The 23754-nt window shown below is 42.9% G+C and overlaps 1 protein-coding gene across 1 annotated transcript; it reads right to left on the reverse strand.

The window, feature by feature from the left end:
* Nucleotides 1-3230: 3230 nt before the first annotated feature.
* Nucleotides 3231-22666, reverse strand: LOC121832976 (lysosomal alpha-glucosidase-like). The gene is made up of 4 exons (XM_042286301.1): nucleotides 22577-22666; nucleotides 8083-8189; nucleotides 4310-4629; nucleotides 3231-3326 (listed from the first exon to the last, which is right to left on the reverse strand). The coding sequence occupies exons 1-4, from the start codon at nucleotides 22606-22608 to the stop codon at nucleotides 3231-3233; spliced, it is 555 nt and encodes a 184-aa protein (XP_042142235.1). The 5' UTR covers nucleotides 22609-22666.
* Between the last annotated feature and the right edge of the window lie 1088 nt (nucleotides 22667-23754).

Genomic DNA, 23754 nt, shown 5'->3' on the forward strand with positions numbered 1-23754 from the left:
TCATTCATTCAGCGATATTGATGTGAGTTGTGGGCAAGCTGCAAGAACAAAAATATTTCTTTCGCTTGTCTTTATATCTAGAATTGCCACTACAATTTATTTTGCTTTAGAGCAACTTAGTATATTGTACTGCCACATGAAACCAGACTTGTACGTAACGCGTTACAAGTAATTGATTACTTGTAATCAATTACAGTTAAGTGTAATTTTGTAACGCTTCAATTACATTTGTCAAGCTGTAACGCTTGGAGTAATTCAATTACTTTTTTTCTGTAATCAATTACAACATCAATTACACAATTACCAATTACATTTTTCATCCCACAATTTTTTTTCTCACAAAAACCAGCATAGTCACTCAGCCATGGAGCAAAAATGATTGACATTTTTTTAACATCTAAAAAAATAAAACTAGGATTAGTCGGCAAATCCTTTTTTCTTTTACGCCACGCTCTTCTACAAGCGCGCCACCAGCCTTGGCTGGGGAGTTCCGGATCTTGTTGCAGATTGCTGATAAAGTCGACGGGAAGCGGGAACTCGCTATTGACTTTTTAGTGGGCTTTGTTCCTTAGGTCGACGCGTCAGCTACACGACAAGGTCCGGGTTTGAAAACAAAAAAGGGAACAATAACCAAACAAAATTGTGTACGCAATATTTTACTGTGTATTTGTGTATTTCTGTCATCGCAATAAAAAGTAACGTGAAAGTAACTTGAAAAGTAATCAATTACTTTGCAGTAATTGTTCAATTACTTCTGGGAGGCAGTAATCAGTAACGGTAATCGGTTACTTTTTTGATTGTAGTAATTGTAATTGTAATCAGTTACTTTTTTTCAGTAACGTGTACAAGTCTGCATGAAACCCAAGTGTTACACTTGCACAATTTTTTAATTTGTTTCATTCGAAGTACAAGAGGAGTAGAATTTATTCTGCGAGTATTACCGCTCACCTCTTTGTTTATGCGCTATTTTAATATGTTGCTTAGGTACCAAGTGGATTAACTTATCACATGATTAAAGCAACCTTTGTATAAATTTACACCTTCCACTCAAAGAATAGATTCTCGACTGTGCTGATTTCAATCAATCCAGGACAATACCTCGAATGCATGTTAACATTAATGAAGTTTCCTCTTTTTATATGTGAGCGTTTTGCAAAAAGAATTCTTCCCAAATTCGAAGTTCCCCATCGCGGCGAAATGACACGCTGTGCACCCTGGGAACTAGTTGGCCACTCAGTTTCGGTTTTGATTGAGCAACTTCAGTTCGCGCTATCACGCCGTAACCGAATGCGTTGCTTCCGTTTTTGATTCTCTGGCTTCCCACGAATGTATATTACTCTCATTCTCGAACGATATGTAAATGGAAGACCGGGGTAATTTTCATGCTTCCCGACATGCCGGATATTGTGTGTGCGTATGCAAACGCAGAAGACGTGTCTTACCTCCCCTCACCCACCGATTGTAGCTTTGAGATAAATTACAATAATCCTGTTTAATACGTTGGAACAACAATTCATATTCGGTTGCTTTAAGCCCTACACATATTTTGTTTGCCAACGTCCGTGTTTTGCTACTTCACTGGGTGAAAAACAAACCATATCCTCACAGGAGTCTCAACGTTGAGCCCAGCGTTGACGCTCGAAGTTTTAAGGAAGCGAAATAAATTCGACCTCTCTACTGCACAAAAATTGCTATCAAGTCTTCCTGGTACCATCATATATTTCCTACTGAAATTGTATACCAATTAGAAATTACGCTTTCGCAAACGTTGAAATTGGCTAGCTACGACGGAGACCCAACAAGCGTTCCCCACTCATCGCTAAGCCTTTTTGTGCGAGCTTTTACTGACGCCCAAGATCTGAATCGGAACAGTATGTCTCAAATCATTTCGGCATACTCAATCAGAAAGAAAGGAACCACATAACAAACCTTACAGCAATTAGCAACATTCAAGCGCGCTTTGAATCCCTTAGTTCGTTTGGCGCACAGCATAGTTTAACGCCCGTCTACGTGCCGTCCGGCGAACGGCGCTACATTATTCAAGCAAGTGCTCGACCACTGTCTTCTTAAAAACGGGTTTCAATATGCGGATGTACCTATGTGACTGCAAGATAACTTTATGTGCATTCGCGAAATTCAAGTAGTAGAATGCAAGCAGGCCTGGAGTTCATTCCTTGCAGTGCTGCGGGTCAGTACAGATCGGAGATAAGAAGTGGGTTCGATTTTAGCTTTTCAATGGCGTCTCCGAGTTTTACCTCGAGTACTCAGGCGTATAAAAAAAAACACTAATTGCAAAAACGTAGTCTTCGTCAATGGACGCAGAAAACAAGTAACAAACTTTCTGACCAGCAACACTTCACTCTAAAAAATTCCTGCGCGTCTACTTACCCGCAAGACGCTCAAATAGCCAATCTCTATAACCCACGAAATCAGCTCAGCGAATAATGAGGCGATACATCTGTTTAGACCTCAAATTAAGTCCAAGCCCTGGCATTGCGCAATGCAACCATGTCACTTTATATTGCGTAATGCCACAGCGCAGACTTCATTTTTATTTCTAAACGGATGTTCCGCCTCATCATTCGCTAGGCTGATTTAGTAGACCGCAGAGATTGACTCTTTGAGTGTTTGGCGGGTAAGTAGACGCGCAGGCATTTCTTAGAGTGTAATGTAAATGTGCGAGCTCGGTGTACGCGTACTCAGCCTGTCCTCGTACACAAGCAAGATCCCCGAGCTTCGCAGCGTCGAGATTTCCAGCACAAGCTCGTCCACATACCTTGAAAAGCTAACAGAAGGGCTCGAGTACTGAAATGCAACAAACATGTGTGAAGACAAACTTTTCGTGTGGTTCGAGCTTGTGCTAAATCTCCTTGTGCTAAATCTCTTCAGAAACAAAAAGATGCGTCCGGGACCAGAAAACACAAGATAACGGTTGTGAATAGATCAAGGTCTTTGTATGATCTCTTGCCGACGTGTCGGTCGAAACCGAAACCATGCTACTCTCTTCCCTGGTCATCTAGTTCCCAGAGTGCAACTCCCGCAATATTGCGTGCAGGGTTTTATGAAAGTAGTCTATTGCATTTTATTCTGATATATTTCAAATCATATTTCCCCAGTATCATGTATTCAAAATGTATATGCCATATTCACTATACACTCAATTTATGCCTTGAAACAAAAACAAAAAACACGCAAACTGTGGTTCAGAAAATACTTTTTTTGCAAGTCTGTTACATTTTTGTCGTCTTCAAAATTCTAAGTCCCACTAGGCAATACATCTGCGGTTTCTTAACATTAAGAAATAAATTTCCAAAAAAAAATGTGAACTGCGAATGCGAAAAATAGTGTTTAACCGACAAAGAAAAAGTTTGTATTCATAAGAATGTAAAACATTTCTTTCAGAGACCTACATCCACAACTACATATGTTTAGCACCCTTAATTGAAGTAATACATGTCTTAGCCGTAAAATAGAGTACTCTTGCCTTGAAGCACCATTTATCCTCGAAGGATGTTAAAGGGGTTTGGAACGAGGGGCTACGGTGACATGAGGTGAACACCCTTTTTTATTGGTGTTCGCCATTCAAAATCATCTTCAGGGGAGGGTATTTTAAGGGTTATTAAAAATACCTCTTGCGTGCATGAATGTTTTCCTCTCGGAGATACATTCCTTGACTTTACATATAGTATTCATTACGAGAAATACGGAGGAAAAAGGTAATATGTTTGTAACCTTCGTAATTGCAAAGGTTTTGTTCAGATGACGGTCTCTGAATTGTCGAGTATATGAGGTGGGGGAGCAGCCAACACGGTCTTTATTTGTCTCTCGTGCGTTATTTAGTGAAACAAAATGTTAGCTGGGCTTTTTGGTTCATGACTGGAAATAAGCGCCAAAGGAGCGGGGACAGGTGAAGAAGTGTACGAAAACAAAAGGCGCTCACAGTGCGCTAAAAACTAAAATCACACAAGACGGGGGCCACTCGCGAACCAAAGTAAATGCCCTGTTGATGTTCACTTCTTCACTTGTCCCTGTTCCTTTGGCGCACATTTCCAGTCGTGATTTACTGCTTGTGTACTGGAATTTTTTGTTTATGTGAGAACTGAATATAGTTGTAGTTGCTTGTAAACTGGTATCTTCTGAAAGACATCGTTGGACGCTGGTAAATCGCCAGCATCCTATTTTAGGGTGTTCACCTGCAGTCTAAGGTATTGGTGTAACACTCTTAGGGACATAACCTTTCAAGAAGTTAATTTAGACCCCTAATGGTGTAAAACGTTTTAGTAGGAACGAGTGAATATTCGGAGCTTACCCTGATTCTGAGTGTGTCCTGGTCGTAGAAGAGAATCTCTGCGTGCACAAACGGCACGTCCACGTCGATTCCCGATGGCGTCCGACGCACGAGCATAACATCGATCCTGTCGTCGGAAATCTCCGCATTCTCGACGTAGTAGCCAGCGTAATTTATCGGGAAGTAGCAGTACGGGATATCGAACTTCCTTTCACCCGGAATTTCGTCTAGTCTTCCCCAGCAGCACCCGCGAGAAAGACAGCCAGCTTCGTTGGATCCGGGTTCTGGATAACAGTCGAAGCGCTCCGAAAGCTTCCCCACTTGGCACTGTGCAGTGTCTCCTGCAATTATATGATCATTCTATAGCCATCGACAGACCCAGAAACGCAGTGTGTGCCATCTTTCGTGCATCTTATTACGCAACAGCCAATTAGATTGCAACATTAGTGGGATAACAACACTGAAAAAAAAAATCAGGGATCAAGAGATGTGAACGTGAATGCAATGTCCGGCGTCTGATAAGCTCTCAATCCTATAGTTGAGACCTGAAAGTAACAAGAAACACAACAGAAATCTCGTTTAATAAATAAAACGAGGACCTGATTTTAGACTGCCTTGTTTTATATATCTGGGCCCCACTTACATGGTGCATAAGACAAGCTTAATGTTACGTTTATTTCACGAAACCGGGTATGATATTGGCTAGACAAGGGTGCTTTGAGCTCACTTATGTTATAAGTAGCGTTTTTGAGCTGCCCAGATATTGTCCCCCACTGTCAAAATGTGACAGCTTTGTGCCTAGTAGCACGTCACTAATATGAATGATTATGGCGTTCTTACCCTGCAAAACCCGTAGTCGATTCCACATAAAAAGTCTAAGTCACACTCAACGAAATAATTTTCGCATATAAGCCCAACAAATGCCACCTTGTGGTCATACATTGAAAAAAAAAATTATAGCTGACCATCCTTCACCCAAGTGGGGACCAGTGTACATAATAGATGTTATTGACTGCTCCCATTGCCAATCAGCGTATTGTGAGCTGCATTTTTGGGAACATGCAGGCTGCCCTTTAAGGCCGCTTGAAAGATTGCCAGCTTCGAGTTTAATTCGTGTCGCTAAAACTCCTGTGCACGAAACAAAAAACAAGCTGTCTTGTTTTTTTTTTTTTTTTTTTTTTTTTTAAGGCTGTTTTTGTTTTTGCTGGGAGGGATTTGCCTCGAACCAGGCTGACGAACGCTCAACTTACGACTTTACATATCGCTAAACAAACACTCTAGATTAAATCAAGTCACGCCTCCATTATAAACTACCCAGCATGAAAATAAGAGTGTTTGATACGGTATTTTATATTTAGAAAGCGTTTAAAAGGTAGGATTGAAGGACTTTTCAGTGGAACCTTTCGCACTCTCACGCCAATGGAACCGAAAATGAGAGCGCCGCGCGTCATTCGGAGATTTTCCGAGGTGCCCATGCTTCATTCAGTCTTCTATACGTGTCTCATTCTCCAAGTTCGAGTCTATCGGCATTTGACTCAAGATCCCTCCAAACGATTCGTTAGATGTGGTAAAGAGAACCCCCTAGGGGCTGATAAGAGAATGTCTTATCAGCCCCTGAGTACGCCTTTGCAGCTGCCCTAAACGAAGGAGGTTTAAGAGCGACCTCCACACGATGAATGGGTTATTTTACAGCGCAGCTCTTAGGCGCCTGTTTCCGCCTTGAGCGACGTCGGCGTCGACGTCGCCGTCGGCGAAACCGCGCGGTGCATTATGAGAAACATCCCATAATGCACCGTGTTGACGCGCTCGTTGCCTTATGGGACATTTCCCATAATGCACCGCGCGGGAGGCAGGACCAGGTAGGAGGGGAGGGTGAGGGGGAGGAGACGGGGGGAGATGGGGAGGAGGGAGCAGGAGGGAGGAGGCGGAGGATGGATAGGAGGAGGGAGGCGGATCAGTAGGGAGGAGGAGGAGGGAGGAGAAAGAGGGAGGAGCAGGAAGGGAGGAGCAGGAGGGGAGGAGGACAGAGAAGGAGGAGGAAGACGGGGAGTAGGCGAGGAGCACGGTAGGAGTATATGAGGAGGGAGAAGGAGAGGGTACGGATGAGGAGGAGGAGGGCATACCGTTCGCTCCGTACCCTCCTCTCCTTCCCCTCAACAGCTACGCTCTAATTCGGCAATACAGGTAGTTGCAATCGTCTTTTTTTTTTCAAGTACTAACGGGATAATTTTAGGTCTTTTATGGTATCTCAGTGGGGTCCGCAGTGATGTCTTCAAAAAGTACCTATTATAAGAACCCTTTTGATTGACAGACTCGTTATCCTGGAGTAAATATCATGTAATCTAAACTTGAGGGACCAATTCGGGTTTCTAAACATCGTCTACAAATTTCTTACCACCGTCCGTATAAAACATATGCTCAAAAAGTAACTCTACATATTTGCTGTCAGCACCAGGTGGTGCACGGTCGACGGCAATAATGTCCGCACGTTGACGTAACTACAGAGCCGCCCTATACAGCCTTTATGCTGCCGTAGAAGAGGAAAATCGAATTGATGGGGTGTAGCATTCCATTCCGCCTTGCTGTGCGTGACACATTTTAGCGCCATGAACATTGGAACTCGCTCTAAAGTGTTGAGTCAACCATCGTAAACCAAGCACTCCTCACAAAGCAATTAATACATGTTTGGCTTACGGAAAGCTAACCTATTTCAAGTTTTACTTTCCAAAAAAAAAAAAACTCACATTGCAAAACAGGTGGTCGCTAGATGCAGACCTTTCTCTAGGTTTCTCAGAAATTTGTAAACAAAATTTAAATATGGTATTAAAGTTTTGGACCAGTTATTTCAAGAAGAATGTAACGAAAATAAAATTTATAACAAACTTTTTTACTACACTAGTTATTCACAATCAAGTACAGTAAACGTTTGATATCCGTCACAGCATAGTGGTGCACATTCCAACGAATAAACCTCTCATAAGACAATTACCTAAAATGTATTGGCGTGAGTCCTGCGCAGTGTAACATTTTGACCTTTCCCAAGTAGCACATTTTTTGGGCCAATTATTTTGTCATTTGTCGTACAATTTCAAAGTATAAAAGCCGCAAAAGCCAAGTTAAATTGAAACTTGACATTATTTATCCAGAATGTATATTCTTGCTGAAACTTTCTAAACAGGAGCCAGAGTTAGGCTTCACGTCCTCCTCTCTCGGCGGTCACCTGCCTCTTTTGGGCCTGAGCTTCAAAAGAAACGCAAGAATTAGTCTTTATTTTTGTTCGTTTTTCACCCGGCAACTTTGGACCTAAATCGCCGACCAAATGCCAGAATCTTTGCTCACCGTTGGTTGTCCGCCTGATTCTTTTTCGCATATCTGGCACTTGGGCAATTATTTGACGACCCACAAAAAGGTCATTGCAGAGCTAAACAAAAGTACTTTGGCATAACTATTGCGTTGGTGAAAATATAAGCCCTTAGAAGAGAAAAAGTTCGGCCAAGTAAGGCGTTTCTCTGGAAAGCTCTTTTCTTGTTTTATTTCCCTTTGCTGTCTGATAACCAGTTTACATATTCGGTATGGGGGAGAACAAATAGGCACAGCATTAGACCCTAAATTAAATAAATAAATAGAGAAAAAGCAAAAGCAATAAGTAACATCATCACTTTCCAGTGGCGTGGCGTATGGAAACCGACGTTTTACCTCGAACCGGAAGATCTGCGATTCAAGGTCACGACGCCCAAGTGTAGAAGGTCTATGCACATTAACCGAGCATCATCCTGATTTCTCCACAAACTTGCCTGGCCTGGCGTGCCTCCCGTCTTGTTCATCGATACCAACGCGCTGCTCCGCACTGGTGTCTTCGATATTGATGAGTGAACATGCAGCAATCGCCCAGATAATGACTCTGTAACAGCGCACACACAAATAAAATGTTTAAATAACCGTATTTGTTTATTTATCTGGTGAAACGGATTAGAACTCCACATGCTCTTTGACGTGAGAAGCACTCTAGCGTAAGGTGTCCGTCTCAGTTGGGGCGTGGTGTTCAAGTGTGTACGCGTTTTATAGCGTCACTGAGCTGCCGTGGTCAAAAGAAGAAACAGTTGCTGAGAAATGTGGCATAGAAGCTGAACAATTCTAGCTATCACGAAAATTGATGTTTCTAACGTTCACGCCCTTCTGAAAGAAAGTCATCTCATACCCACCAGGTTATCTAAAATTTGTAGATCTGCAGTCTCCAACAATTTGAAATCCCGACTGATTGCGCAGTTTTCATGCGGCTGTATGCGATTTACTTTGGCAAAGATCACAACGCTTGGGGTGAGAAAATAAAATATCCTTCGCAATACACTGTTCCTACAAATAAAGCGCCCCTTGCCAAATTAAACTTCTCAGCACTACCGAAACTGTCTGGCCGAATGGGTTATTCATATTCTGAGAGACTGCGCCCTTCACAAATTTCTCAGCGGTCTGAGAGCTTCGTCATTGTTGTCTGATAAATATCTGCGGTCCGAACCAAGCTGTCCCGTGAATACACATGACCAGTCAAAATAATTCTAAACGTTCCACCGTCGGCGAAGTCGATTTTTAGATTGTGTTTCAGGTGGCCGCAACAACGTTCGCTCCACGTCGGCTTCTCGTCCCACGCGTAGGAGCGGTTCAAAAGAACTCCTAAAGTATGCGAGAACAGGAGGAGCTCACCCAGCGGCTTGTTTCTTACGCCACTTAGACCGCCCAACACAACAAACCCCCCACCCAGAAAAGTGAGGGGAAGGGGGGGGGGGGGGGGTATCCGCTTCGAACTTAAGCGATATGACGCGAAGTGCGCCGCTATTCTCTTTATTGCACACTCTACGTGGCCAGGCTCATGGGGCCCAGCTTCCACCTCGATCATTTTCACTCCAATATCTAAAGACCCAGGCTATCTAAACGCCGTTAGTCCAATTGCTCTCTGTGAGGAAGGCCTATAAGGTTGATGCTAAAATTGTGAACCACCGCTTAGTTAGAATCTCGATATAATGCTTCTGTGTGTGACAAAAACGATTGAAATTGAAAATGGTATAAAACTGTTATTTTGTACAGTTTAAACAGTTCAGGCTTCCCAATGCATCACATTGGTGTACCACAATTGCGGGTAGGTAATACGTACAGGGAAAGTTCATAGAAAATTAACATTCTGGTGTGCTGTTTCAAAAATAGTACGCTCAATTACACAAGGTACCAACCTTAGTTCTTGCGCCATTAGTCCTTGACCGTACGTGTCTGTGTGCTTGAGGGGGGGGGGGGAGGGGGCTTCCGGTAGCGTGTCAGGGGCCGTATTTTATTCCCTCGCAGGCCACTGTTGCCTACCCCTGACCTAAATTGTTATAGCTTGAGATGTTCCTCATGTACTCCGAGGCCCGCAACTTTGATATTCATCAATGCCGCCCCCAAGCCGCTCCTCATACAATTGGTTTTTGTTTCCACGTCCTTTTAGTTGCATCCACCCATTTAAGAAACATCTTTCTTTTAGTAGGAAGCCACTCGCCGTTTTCTGCGTCCAACTGTGCTTCTACCATATTGCGTATCGAAGTTTGTAGTACGTCCTCATTTCTCTACACTTGTCATCGGACACCGAACCCTGTTGTCGAGATTGCGACTGCTAAACGTGTCTGAAAACACTGATATCCCTCTCGGATCACCCCCTTCGTGTGAGTACTTGAGTCCGGCAGGGACTCCCACTGGTTCCGCTGATTACTGACGTCATGCACATCCCTTCCGTGAATATTCCCTTAAAAATGCGTTATTTGTATCCGCTGCTGCCGTCAGTACCATTCATAAGAAACGAATGCCCGAAATTCGAAAGCAAGTGTCACATATGGCAGAATATTTTGCTGTTCCAGATACTGTACAGGCGTATGAGTTAAGAACAGGCATACTTATGTTGCATTGTAAATGCTTAGACTGCTCAGAAGACACTCCAAATGTTTGAGATTAGCCTAAAGCTATAGCCCGCCATGACCAGTGGGCCGGGATAGAAAGGCAGTAGGCAGCGCACAGTTGTGCCACGTCGTGTTACACCACAGCTTCCCTCTTGATTTTTTTTTTCCCGGGCTACAAACCCCTGTCCCGGCCATTCGTTCTCAAGCCAAGGCTTAAGAATACAGCGTTCGAATCCCGCGTCTCACGTCTCATACCTCATGCGACGGGTGACGCGTTTTGTGGCAGCCAATTCAAAAAGCTGTTCCCCACGTGCCAAACAAAGGATCAATGTCCTGGTATCTTGCAATTGTATCTGAACACAATTTACACAAACTCTACACTTCGCGCTAACTTTTTGTGAAAACGAAGGAAAGATCTAAGTGCCCAGGTGGTCGCGCACGGTTACCACCGAAGGAAGCAAGGCAGCCGTATATTCACATAGTGGAAAATGCGACAAAAGGAACAAATCGCGCTGACTTCATGGCCAGGCATGTGTATGTTTGTTGCGTTGGAAAGCGAGCAAAGTAAGCACCATGGAAATGACCGCTGAAAGAGGCAAGTGATGGAGCACTGCTGTTCCACACAAATCCTCTTCAACAGTGGATTTATTTTTGGCCGTCTTTGAAACTGAACTTGGGAATGCCTGAACCTAAGAGGGGTTTCTGTGGTACGATGATGCATGGGAAAAATCGCGCCTGATTCATCTGAAGATCCTTTCTTTTTGTTCTACTATTTGAGCCTTTGCTCGAAGTGATTTTTCGCTTCATTGCAAATGCTTTCTGTCCACTTTTTTTGCAGTGTATGTGATTAAATTATTTGCGTATATTACGCATACGTTACTTGATCTACGTTAAAGGTCTAGGCTAGCAGTCGTATCCCACATACCAAATTTATTCCTTATCAACTTTCTGAAAGTAAATTAAGGAGTAACATATCACGTACTCAGGTGGACACGTAGTCACATGTTGATGGCTGATTAGATTCACGTTGTCTAGAGGTAGCAGCACTATCTTATCTTACGCTGTCCGTCCAGCAAGCATTGTGCGCTTAGTACAGGAATCCGGATTTCGTACGACACACCTCATCGTGGTATTGAAAAAAAAAAAGCAATAAATCAGTTTCTTCAGCTACAGCTCTTCTCCGACGACTGTAACGGCTGAAAAAGCTTCCCGCACCGGTAATTTTGGAGGCTGTGATAGGATTATAAGCGTTTCATTTGCCATTAAGCGAAGAAAATTGCGGTTGTAGGTTACCTTTTGGAACTGCCTGAATGTAAATTATTTGATGTAACTCAATTTTTTTCCGTTTTTCGTTACATGTATTTGTTTCTTGCATATGAATATCCTGCTATCCGTTTTGAAGTTGGTTAACAACATTCTACCTGGTCAATGCTACTTCGTCAATAAATGTATGAAGAATTACCTTTTAACACCTGAATTAAACACTGCAAACAGGTGTTTGCTATATTTTAGCGTTCATGCTAGTTGAAAGATGGAAAGCAAAAAATTAAGGAAAAGTTTTAAGTCAACATAAACTGCCGAATGACCAATGAGAAATTCTAAAAGTTCTTTAAATATATTCGCACACCAGGCCAGAATATTCCCTAGTCCTGTAACTTTAATATCGAGAATTTTGTAGCATTATACTCCAGAAAAGGACACGCAACCGGTACACAGATTCTCAAAAATTCAGCGTAAAAACGTTGTAAATTTTTTTTCATAAGCACTTACATAAATTTAAAGGACATCTCCCAGGATTCCACTTGAACAAGATGCTAAAAAGGTAGTTCTTGACCGTTTTATGACTGCCAGGTTTTAAACTTTCAAAACGCTGTGCCGCAAGTAAAAGAGGAGTACAAGTATGCAACTAATCACTGGCACCGTTTCCTGGCTATACATCTGATTTCTTAATGATGTGTTGGAAGCACTGTTGAACTCAAAAGAACGTTAATGAGAATCCGTGCTTCCGTCTGCCGAGGAAAGTGTTTCTGATCTTCCCTCAAAGTAAACATAAATCTGCAACGAATACTACTACCTGAGAGGCAGAGAGATTTTTTTGTCATTTTATAACAATAAGGAATCTAAACATTGAGCTCTATGTTTCCTAGATATGTGCTAAATCCACCAACACAAGTGAGACCCAACGACGATGCAAATTTATTTTAGCCTTCTTTTTTTCATGAAAACGCGACAGTATATTGGTGTTTTCAGTGAATGTAAAAAAACATTAAAATCACCTTGGCCATTTAAATGTCAGATATGTATTTTTGTGCAGGTTCTGCCGGCAGCAGGATTTGGCTGCCACAGGTGTTGAATATTTATGCGGCATACTTGTTACAGCAACCTACAGCACAAATAAGTTTATTTGGAGCTGGTTTCAGTATATGAACATTAACCTAATTGAAGTTTCAAACCGGCAACCAGCACTCCGCTCTCAGGCCAGGTCAGGTTCCTTTAGAAACTGAAGACTTAGTTTAAACTTAAATTGATATCAAACTTAACAAACACAAATTTCAAATTCTATTAGGTTTTTATGACAGTGCACAATACTAACCACACTTTAGTGGAGAACCAGATAGCTAAGAAAACAATACTTTTAGTACGTGGTAATAAATATTTTACACTTCATGTGTACATTGAAGAGCCACTGAATATGTTACGCTTCAGACTAAAAACAGATACGCTACATTCTTCCTGAGAAATCACTGGTTAAAGTTATCTGAAATTTCATTTGGAAATGAAGAAAGCCCTTTTCCGCCCTCTCTTTGTTAAAACAGTGCGTGGTTAATAAAAAAAAATAAAACGATATCGCTTGAACTTGACATTGAATCTTAAGCTGAGGAAGAATATATTAGAATGGTAATTACAACAAATTCGTCCCGCTCTACAGTCGAAGCAAAATATTAACCACCCCAAAGCAATTGTGGGGTTGGGTGTAAATACCCTAAACGTAACCTAGTGCCTCGCGGCTGTGAGCGTCTGTCAGACAAAGTGTTCAGGTGAGGGAACGATGCAGGAACGAAGGTTCTGAGTCAGCTACTTTGGATTCTGGTCATGATATTAGGGTCACAGAAGTGGAGCTCTACTGAATTGAATGCACCCATATCTGTACCTCTGCAACATGTTTTTTTGCAAGAACACTTACGCTGCAAAATACGATTCTAAAGAGAAGTGTACTCCTCGTGCGTGATGCTGTACTGCTCCTGTGTGATGGAAGGAAGACGCTTGAGATGCATCATACTACAAAGGTGCAACCATCTCGCCTTCTGCGGTAAAGAGAGCAATCCAGTTTTCTCGACTTTGTTAGAAAAATATAGTAAAAACTATGCCCGTAAAGTAAAACCCATAATATTTGTTATTAGTGTAGTTTTTATTTCTGCGTGATTGTTTGGGCGGATAGGCATCCTAAATTTTTCTAAAAGGAGATTGGGGTGTGAGTATTCTTATAAAGCGCAGAAATGAGTCTGCCTCACTGCGCAACTTGTCTCCCAGGTGTAGGTGACACCTTTAGCCGGTGCCGTACAATGGCTAACCTGGGGTCTTTAATGTGCACCAAGCAGTAGTGACAAACGACCGCACACGCCTAACCATCTTAAACCGTTTGCTCACAGTATTTCCCACCCGCGTCCTGTACCAGAAGTGGGTGCCTAATTTGCGGCAACTATGAAAAAAATGATACGCATATTATATGTTTTATGTTTGCTATACTTGAGATTAATCACAGACAATCTCTAAAATTACAGAAGGAAGTGAAGGAAAACAAAATAAATGCACATACAGTGTTCCTATAAGTGCACACATTCACAGTTTATGCAGGCGACCCATTCTGCAGCTTGTTGCGCAGGTCGTACTTTCAACACTCGTCACTTATGATAAGTATCAAGCCTCGAATTCGAAACACTTACACTTAGCCGGTTTCTTAAGAAGGAAAAGAACAACGATTCGCACACTTTGTCAGAAGCGCATTGCTGTAAAGGTGTTCGAAAGTACGTCTTTGCTGGATTGAAACAAATTCTAGTGCAAAACCAACAAAAATGGACTACAATATCTTGAACGAACATTTTTCTTGTTTTTTGTACACGAGTGAAATTTAAAAGTAGTGTCATGCTTATATTCATTGTAGAGTAGGTACGGTTGCAATCCATATAGCAGTGAACACGCTTTCGTGTCCACCGCCGCGTATTTCCAGCGCCTTGCATTACGCGACAGCTACCGTGGCTTGCGCGCCTTGCGAATCAAATGCGGCAAAAAACGCGAAAAGGTGCGCAAGCCACAACAAAAGCTGATCCATGGGAGTGATGGCACCATGCGCGTCAGTCGCCTGTTGATATTAACATCTATCGTGATTGTACCTCTTGACGGTCGTAACCCATCTTTACTTCGCGCGTGAAGGTCAGGTAAGAAAGGAACCTTATCTACGCCTCTTGCGCTCATACACCCATGCCAATCATTTTCTCCCAACGTGTCGTCTAAGGCAAGGCTATCAAAACTATAGACGTTTTATTTCTTTTTCGTAGAATCAGGTGTGATGTTTGCTTGTCTTGGACACAAAAATTGTGTACGTTTTCTGTTTGTCTGTTTTTAAAGGGAGGGGGATTGTAATTTTAAGGACAGTCCCTTTTGTCGTTTTCATGGTGGTGACCAGTATGTTAGTAGTTTTTTTTTTGTGCTCTTGCCCTTGGAAACATTAGAAAGTTGAGTTCAGTAAAGGGTTGCTGTGCTCCAGAGCAAATGTTTCCGTTGTATAATGTTTATTGTAAGCGAAATTATACTTCTGAAAAAGCGTTTTTGGTGTCTCGCTTTAAAGGCGGGCACTCAAAATTTTCTTCAGCGTGGCAGAAGATTCCCCCTCTTTTCTTTTTTTCCTCCTTTCCTTTCCTCCTCCAATTTCCTCCTCACTTTTTACGGCCCTCTCGCACGAGTGATAATGGGCTTACCGGCTCCCCGACAAAATCTCTGTAACCCTTCAAGGTTCTCTGCTTCAATCCCAAACAGCAGGGATTAGTTAGGCAGGCTCGGTATGAGCTCGTAAGGGTTCGGGCTGTCTCGCTTTTCTCCTGTTTTCTTTTTTTTTTTCTTTTTAGCTTTAAAACACACTCAGACACTTCCGCATGCGGCCACATACGCTACAATACCGCATATTTATCTCGAGTGAACGGAACTTGAACACCACAGTAGAAAGAAAAAAAGGTGGGTATTTTTATTTGAACTTTGAGCTCTACTCAGAGAGTTGAGAATTGGTCGTTCTAACAACGGCACACTGAAGAGTGATTGTATCAGTACTTCGTTTTTTTTTTGTTAAAAATAATAATCACAAGTAAATACAAGTCAAAAATATTCCAGTAAGAGGGCGAAGCATGTAAAATTAGTTGCATTTTGACAATATAGTCATGTATCCAAATGAACACAGTCTGACCAGTTCTGGCGCATAATGTATATGTTCGTACTACAGGTGTTTTCTAGAGTAACGGCTGCCTCGATGAAGGAACTAAGAAGAGTAAAAAACGAACTTCCATAAAAGCAAATCGGTTTACAATTTTTTCATGGATCTTCAGCCTTTGAAAAAGGTTCTTCGTGGCCAAAGTTGCATTTAGTTTCTGTCAACAAATGTAACTGAAAACTCAACAGCCGACAAATATGTTGCGTATCAGCAAAGAGAGCGGGAAAGACAGAGATTGAATCGGCAAATTTAAGATTTTCTACACGTAAAATAGTGCGCAACTAGCAATAATAGCAAATTATGTCATTTATAAAAAGATAGCAGGTAGTACGAAGTTTTCATTCTCTTCTGTTCCCGTTTGTTCGCAGTCCAATAAGAAATGGAATACCCAGATTGCCTCTGCAGCCCTTCCATAATTGTCCGGGGCTCTGTCAGAGTGGTTGAAGCACAGCGACCATCACCACAAAAAAATCCAGGAGTTTGGAAGGTGTACTACCGTAGGGTTTGGGGCTGCTTGGCCAATTTAGGCGCCTGGCAGTCGCCCGGCCTCCATAGAACAAAAGGGGCACAGCGGCCAGCTCAACGTGATCACCAAGCGGGAAATCATGCCGAAATGTGTCCTTCAACACTTGCGAGATCTATACCCGAGCCCAGCCGGGATTTGCTACATGGGACACAAGTGGGAATAGGGGACATTGATTGGTCAGTGTACATGTAGTTTTTTCTATGTAACTCGAAATAAAACAGAGCAAGGTTTTCAACATCACCAAGCCCAGGTATGACAGAACTGCTGCTTGTAAACCCATTGTGGGTTTTTGCATGTCGTAAGGCGGTTCTCTAAAATCTCGTAGAAAGTGAATAGGCGCATTCTTATATCCCTGTTTTGATATGGTCGGGAGTCTCGAGTGGCGAATGTTGTGCGAAGTTGCCGATTTGAAGTACTCCGCTCAGGATTGCACGTACAGGTCCTTCATCACAGAGATTGTATCAAGAATGAGCATTTTGAGGCTGAAAAATCGTTATAATTAATTCCTAATTAATTTATAAATCTAGAAAATCAACTAGAAAAAAAGGGGCGCTTGGGAGATTTGGCAATTCTTGAATATAGTCGTGCGGGGCAAACTGCCCCGTACTGTCTACAAGCACAGAAAGAAAGGAATGCACTGCTATGTTGTGTTTTTTATGCCTGTACTTGTCTTTCGCACTGTACGCCGATTAAAATTAAAACTGCAATATCTGTAGATTATGTATGATTATCTTGCCCATGAAAGAAATGTAATCAAGCAAGTTCGGCATCGTGCCACAATTTGTGCAAATGCCATTTTATGTGAAATTCAATGTCAAAACAGTACTTACGCTGGAAATAATGAATCCGTCGTTCTTCGCCATCCAAAAGCTGTGAACTACCGATCTTGGCTACGAGACCATAGGTCCACAAAAGATCACGCTGAGTAGAAAATTTTCCTTTTTTACCAGAAGTACGGGAAAGCATTTATTTTTCAAACAGGTCGGTTGGTGATGCGTGGTTGAGCACTGGACGTCGCAGGACCGTTGATTGGGCACTCGTTGGCGCCAGGAGTGCATGCAGTGATCCATTCGTGCTGCCTGCGACGAGTGTTGAAATTTGAATATGGTAGAAATAGCATGAATTAACAGTCTTAGAATTATTTTAAACTTGAACTTTATTTAGAGATTTAGATTTTGATCGTACCTTTTATTCATCGTCGTCTTCCATGAGAGAACCACTTGCCGAGGAGTCCGTGTTGTCCTTGGACGCGGCTTGGCAGGTTAGGTCACGAATGCTTTTCTAGAATCTTTAAAAAAGAAACATGAAATAAAAAGCAGTCATTTCATAAGAAGGTGAAAATAATCTGGGAATTCACCTGTAACTTTTTTTGCAGTAGTTTTTCTTCCCACCCTGCCTGTCCGGGTGCCGGCAATCCTCCATGCGGTATGCCGACGTGCTCGTTCGTCCGACGTGTTCGTTCCAATCGAGCACAGCGAGGCTATGTCTTAGGTTATATGTCTCGTTCTGGTAGTGGATGCGTTTGTCCAGGTACATGAGTACCGTGTTATTGAAGGATTCGACGTAGAAAGTGTCCTTCGACCTCACAAAATCGTGTGCGTGCTTGTAGACTGTCGTCGACTTGATAAAATTTGTCAAGAGATCGAGAGCTACGGGATCTTTAACGAGCAGCGTACTCGGAACGTGCCCAACCTCCTTGCATTGTGATTCCGAAGCACAACACCGATGGTCACCGGAAAAATGATTGACGCAGTTCAGCAGTGTTGCCCGTAGGGTGTCAGCATCACCGCCACAGGTGGCCATCGCGAAGTAGACATGGTTGCGTACTGGCTGGCATTTGTCTGAAAGTTGCTGATGCCACGTTTTTCCTTCATTTTTTTTTTGGTCCCGAGGCTATGGTCATCATGCCCTTTTTTATACTTTTTGCTGCGTGCCAGCGGTCGTTCGTGTTCGTTGTAATTCCATTCCTCTCTCGGATGATCTTGTTGACGGAGGTGTTCCTGTCATGGGCGTGGTCTTGCAGTTCGATTCCTTTCGAATCAAAATACTCGTACAACTTCTTCGTACCCACGACTTCATGCTTCTGCGACGAGATTTCATCATCTTTGGTGACATGCACAATTCCTACGATCTTGTGTGTCTCCTGGCCTAGGGCAATGACATCTGTATGGTACGAGTTTTTACGGCAGGCATGCCGTGCGTCCGTCTCAATGCTCATCATGGGAGAGGCACATGGGGGCTCGCTTGCTCGGCACTCTTCTTGCTGGGCTGCAGTCAAGGATTCTATCCGCAAGAGGCCCACTGCCGCTTTGACCTTGATTGTGGCCCTTTCCAGGGCCCTCGGAGAGTAGGGCAGCGAGCTAAACTCGCAAAACTTCCGGAACTGCACCGGCAGCATACCGCTGCATATAAATGCGAGTGCGAGATGACAATCGACAGTCCGTGAGTCCCCACTTATGGAGCTAGAGCAAACAGTCAAAGAATGTTCCTTACACGTCCAGTGGAGGCGGGAGCCGAATCCGCAGGAGGTCACTTTTTCCAGCAAAAGCGTCTCTGGGCAACTTTCCCTGTGGTCTTGCAGAGTCTCAAGCATCTTGAAGAGCGCTGACGTGTCACAAACAATCAAAGCCGACTCGCATGACAACGCAAGCGCGTCACTTACTCGTGCAGGAGCGGTGTGATGACCATGCGGTGTTTCAGACAGGGACTGTAAGGCTCTCGTCATTATTGCACTAAGCGGATCACCCTTATATGCAGCTTTCGCACCTTTCAGGAGCGTGTCAAACGTCGTGATGTCATCTTCTGACGAAAAAGTCAAGCTGATGGTGCGGCGCAACGCGCTCCGCTGACACGTGTATTCTTTTACGCTACCGTCTTTCATCCTCTTTCTCGAAACGAATGTAGAAGGTTCAGGGACCTCCATGCTTGTCGGTCTAGTCGATGTGGTCGCTAAAATAGTAAAGAGAAAACAAATATAGCACTGTGTTGACCAAAAGTAAAAAAAAAAAAAAAAACATCTAGAAATTAAACCAAAAATTATACGCACCGCTATTTAGGAGAAATCCTTGTACCGGGTATTGCTGCCTTGGATGTTTTCTCGAAAGTAAAAATCGTTCATCAAACAGCTGGCGAAATGAGGTTGTTACAGAACTCGCTGTAACCAGCAAGTGCCAGCCAGCAGAGAGAGCTCGTCACCGTGTCTGCTCGTGTGTTTCAAACCGGGATGTACTTATTTGAAGTAAGGCAAATGCAGAATGGGTTTTCGTAAAAAAATCGTAAAAAAAAACCAAAAAAAAAAAAAAAAACGCTGTGCGAAGAAAAAAAAGGGGAGTGGGGTCTCTTGATTGCAACAGTGAAATTAATCCTTTCTAATGCTTTGAAATCCTCTTCCGGCCTATGCCAAACTTTGAGAGCAGGTTTCATGTGGTCAGGCCGCACATGGGCTCGACAGTGTGGCGCAACCCACCCCGTCCTTCCTTTGTTCTTTTTTTTTTTTTTTAGGTTGTTGTTTTCTATTTTCTTTCAAAAGTGGCAGGGACTCTTTGAGGCCCGCCAAGGCACCCGCAAAACGTATCTCATCAGTCAAGCCAGGCTATAAAATTTTAATCTTTTGAATTATAGAAAGCACGCACCCAACTTCTGGCTGATATCTTTCACCATACGTAACTGTGAAAGGTCTACTTCACACTAGCTCTCAGTATTACAAATTTATTTTGACGAAATCATTATGACCCAATACGTTTCCCCCTCTCATCACCTCGGATGGGATCTGGACATTTTGGCGAGAGCTGCCGCGTTTTTGTGTGACGGTTCGGTGTAAGGCGATTCGGTGCGGTCTTTGCGGTGCACGGAATTTTCGATGCGCAGACCTTTCGGTGTGCAGACTTTTCGCTGTACAAACTTTTCACGCACGAACTTTTTAGCGTAAATATGAGTTTCGATCTTTCTTTCTTTTTCATTACAATAAACACGACGTAAAATAGTATAGAGACAAACGGGTAGTACTTACACAGAAAGACCAGAAGTCCGAAATCTGTCGGCTTCCGATGCAGGACACACTTATACATTTCATATCGTCATAGGCTTGCCGTGTATTATTCCATCGCTCAACAGAGTACAGTGATTTTTCCCAAAATGAATAATCACTGAAAACATAGCTACGTTTTCCTTCTCGAATCACCCATAAGTAAATCTACGTAAATATGGGGTGTCCGAAATAACGCACCCTAATTTTTTCCTCTTAAAAATTGGACACCGTACGTGAATTTAACCGACTCTATGTTGTTAGCAAACGTCTTGCGAGAGCTGCCGTGTTTTTAAATAACCCTAAGCAAATAAATGTTTAAGATTAATTACCTAACTTTTTGAATGTTGTATAAAGAGACGAAATGTCAATGGAAAAGCTCTAGAGCTCCTTGAGAAACACCCAAATCAGCTGTCTGCAACGTAATATAACTGGCGTTTTTTTTTTGTTTTTTTTTTGATAACCAGTAATGACAGGACAAAATACCCTGTGATAACGCGCCCGGCCCATCATGCACTCATTTTTGAATGTCCCAAGCTTTCTACGTACGTAGAATAGCCACTGCTATTTTCGTACGAGAACTAGAAAACATTTGATTTCCAATAAAATAAATTTAGCATTCAACCTATTCGGCTTGCTTACTTTATTCAAAACGATATTTGATTCAATTACAATTATTCTGTGCCCGCGCACGCCTACTTTTTTATTTTATGAGCTTCAAGTGATAGATTGTTTTTCGTCGTGTGAGGTTATTAACAATTTATTATTAACCAATCGTTAACAATCGATGCTATACGTTTTCGCGGTGGAGGCACATTTGAAGATATTAAAAATTTTTCTGATCTATCGTACAAAACAACTTCTCAAGCTTCTTGCTGGTTGGGGCTTTTCCCACACGCAGTACCAGTAATAAAGCCAAAGCCTTATAGAGTATACCGCCTGTATCGACTCAACGCGTAAACACGATGTGGAGCGTGTAGTGCGTACGTTGGAAAAGAGATACCGGCGAGCGAACCATCGCGTCTAACGTCTTCGAGCCTCACACAGGATAATGGTGCGCCTAACAAAGTCACTTAGGTCCTCAAAGTAGAGTGGTTCAGAACCAATGGTCTATGGAACGCGATTCGTGAGATACCGAAAAACGCCGCTCGTAATTCCCGCTATCGCCATGAATTCACATAAACAATGAAAGATGACAAATCAGAGATTTAGAACAAAATTGATACTTCAATGACTACTTCTTTGAATAAAGCAACAGCTATTGGTGTTTTCACAACAGAAATCGTTCTCCAAACCCACGCTAAAAACAGCCATCGAACCGTTGGGGAGAGCAAGTGCCAAGCTCGCTCAAAACAGCCTCGGCTGGTTCAGCTCCCTGTCGCGGAGGTGACGGCTTGACCCTGGATAATCCTTTCAAATCCTTCAAACGTTGATTGCACCCACCCAAATCTTCCACAAAGGGGATCAGGCAGGCGGTCAGGAAAAAAGGTCGGAAAATGGCGAGGAGGAAGCGAGAGGTGATTTCCTCCTTTCACATGGCGAGAAGCAAAGCGAGGGCCGGTTCCTTCTCTCTGTTGTTGAGTATCGCCACCTATTTAAGGGCCTGTCGTGCACAATGACATTCCACTTTGTTCCAGAATGCTCTCTGTTTGTTTCGTCCTGTAGAAAAACCCAAGTCTATGGCAAAAGCAATTAGTACAAATAACCTTCATCAGCTTAGTTGCAATTTAATTTTTTATTTATTATTATTTACATACTGAGGACACATAGCAAAAGTGAGCTATATAAAAAATAAAGACGTTGCTTCGTTCAAAAGCAAATCACGCATTCAACCTATGTTCAGAGATAATAATAGTGCTATATGTACGTCTAAATGTCGAACGTTAGTCAGCCAGAATGGGCGTCTTGTGTCTTAGGTATTGAACAGAAATTTAATAAGTGCTGTAAAACCCCTAGTCTGTGGTACTTAACATGCACCAGGCAGTAGTGACACACGACCACCCTCCAGTACGATGCTCATCCAGATCGAAACGGGCAGGAGTGGGGATTGAACCCAGGATCCGAGCGAGTTTTGACTCTACGTGCTCCCAGCTGGTGCTCGCTAGCTCGCTCTGCTTGCCACATGCATAAAAATATAGTTCTAGACGATTGAAAGCAAGGGCACTGGGCGCCGCCTTGTCTCCGCTCGTACAGACGAGCTCGTGGAATTTCAAGCCTGCTAGAGCTATGTTCACGCGCAAGCTGCGCGTTATAACACTCACGGGACCCCAGTTGGGAAGCCCTGCTTGTGTTTGTTTATAGGATCTCCTACAAGTAGAGGAGCGGATTTTCGAAAACTCACCCTATGAAAATACGAGCCCAGACGTGGTCCATTGTGCGGCGCTAGGCTCTGCGAACGCCTCGAAAGAGCACCGCTTTCCAAAGACTCCCGTGGCAGCAAATATATTCGATAGGAGTGTGTGTAATCTCAGTGACTGCCGTCGTCTCGTCTGTCGTCGGGGGCACTTTCCCTCTCTGCAAGATTCCGTGTATCCTTGACGGTGTACGATATCGTCGAGAGGACGAGTCCAAGTCCGGTTGGCAGAGTTCGAAAGCAAGGACATGCAGTGGGCTTGATTTGAACTCGAAAATATATCTTAATACAGAAGCCACGAAAGTCACGCTAATCCGATATGCGCAGGGGAGTTTTACGGTCAGGGACATATAATCTAGGGGAGTAGTCGTTGCTATAACTCAAATAATGAAACAAAACTGATTTAATAGAGCTTTTAGTTTGCGATAATAAACATATGGTTTCAATTATAAACTTGCCGAGTTTCATTCAATATCACCAAATTACTAAATTTTAGCAAGACGTAAAGCACATGTGCAGGGCCCGGGCGTGCTACAGTACCCACTGGTATATCATGCGCAAGGCTGGCCATGCAAAAACGACGTAATAAGATTGTCCGCCGCGTTTTCGCGGATATGGTCAGTTTCCAGATACATTCTTTCGTCATTAAAACGTGGAGGAAAGCGTGGCAAAAATCTACTCACAAATTTCATTACTAATAAGATAATAAAAAATTCACGTGGGTCTTTTCGGTCTTTATTATGCGAATATTCACCTCACAAGAAATGTTAGGAAAATGTTCACATAATGATTAAAATAAGTACACCGACTTGACATAACAGAAAAAACAACTTCATTAGACGTTTCGCCTCCCATGCGGGAGGCATCATCAGTAGTTACACAGCAAATGCAGGGTTCAACCTAAACACAACGCTATACATGGCTTGCACGTGACGTCATTCAAAGGGCGCTCCGATGACCACCAGAGAGGAGGTCGAGAAGAACCTCCGCTCTTATCAGGGCCCCGTTTTGTGCCGCCCGGATTTGCCCCAGTCGTCGCTATTCTCCCCCCAGAAGATTAGAGAAGATTAGCCCGTCACTCAAAATTCTTACAAAAGCAGCTTCGCTCTCCTCCTCTTACATGGAGGCCAAAAATATGCCTACCTAAAGTGCATAAACCAGAATGT

The sequence above is a fragment of the Ixodes scapularis genome, unplaced genomic scaffold (assembly GCF_016920785.2).
Source record: "Ixodes scapularis isolate PalLabHiFi unplaced genomic scaffold, ASM1692078v2 PGA_scaffold7__128_contigs__length_106722199, whole genome shotgun sequence".
In the NCBI taxonomy this organism is placed as follows: Eukaryota; Metazoa; Arthropoda; class Arachnida; order Ixodida; family Ixodidae; genus Ixodes; species Ixodes scapularis.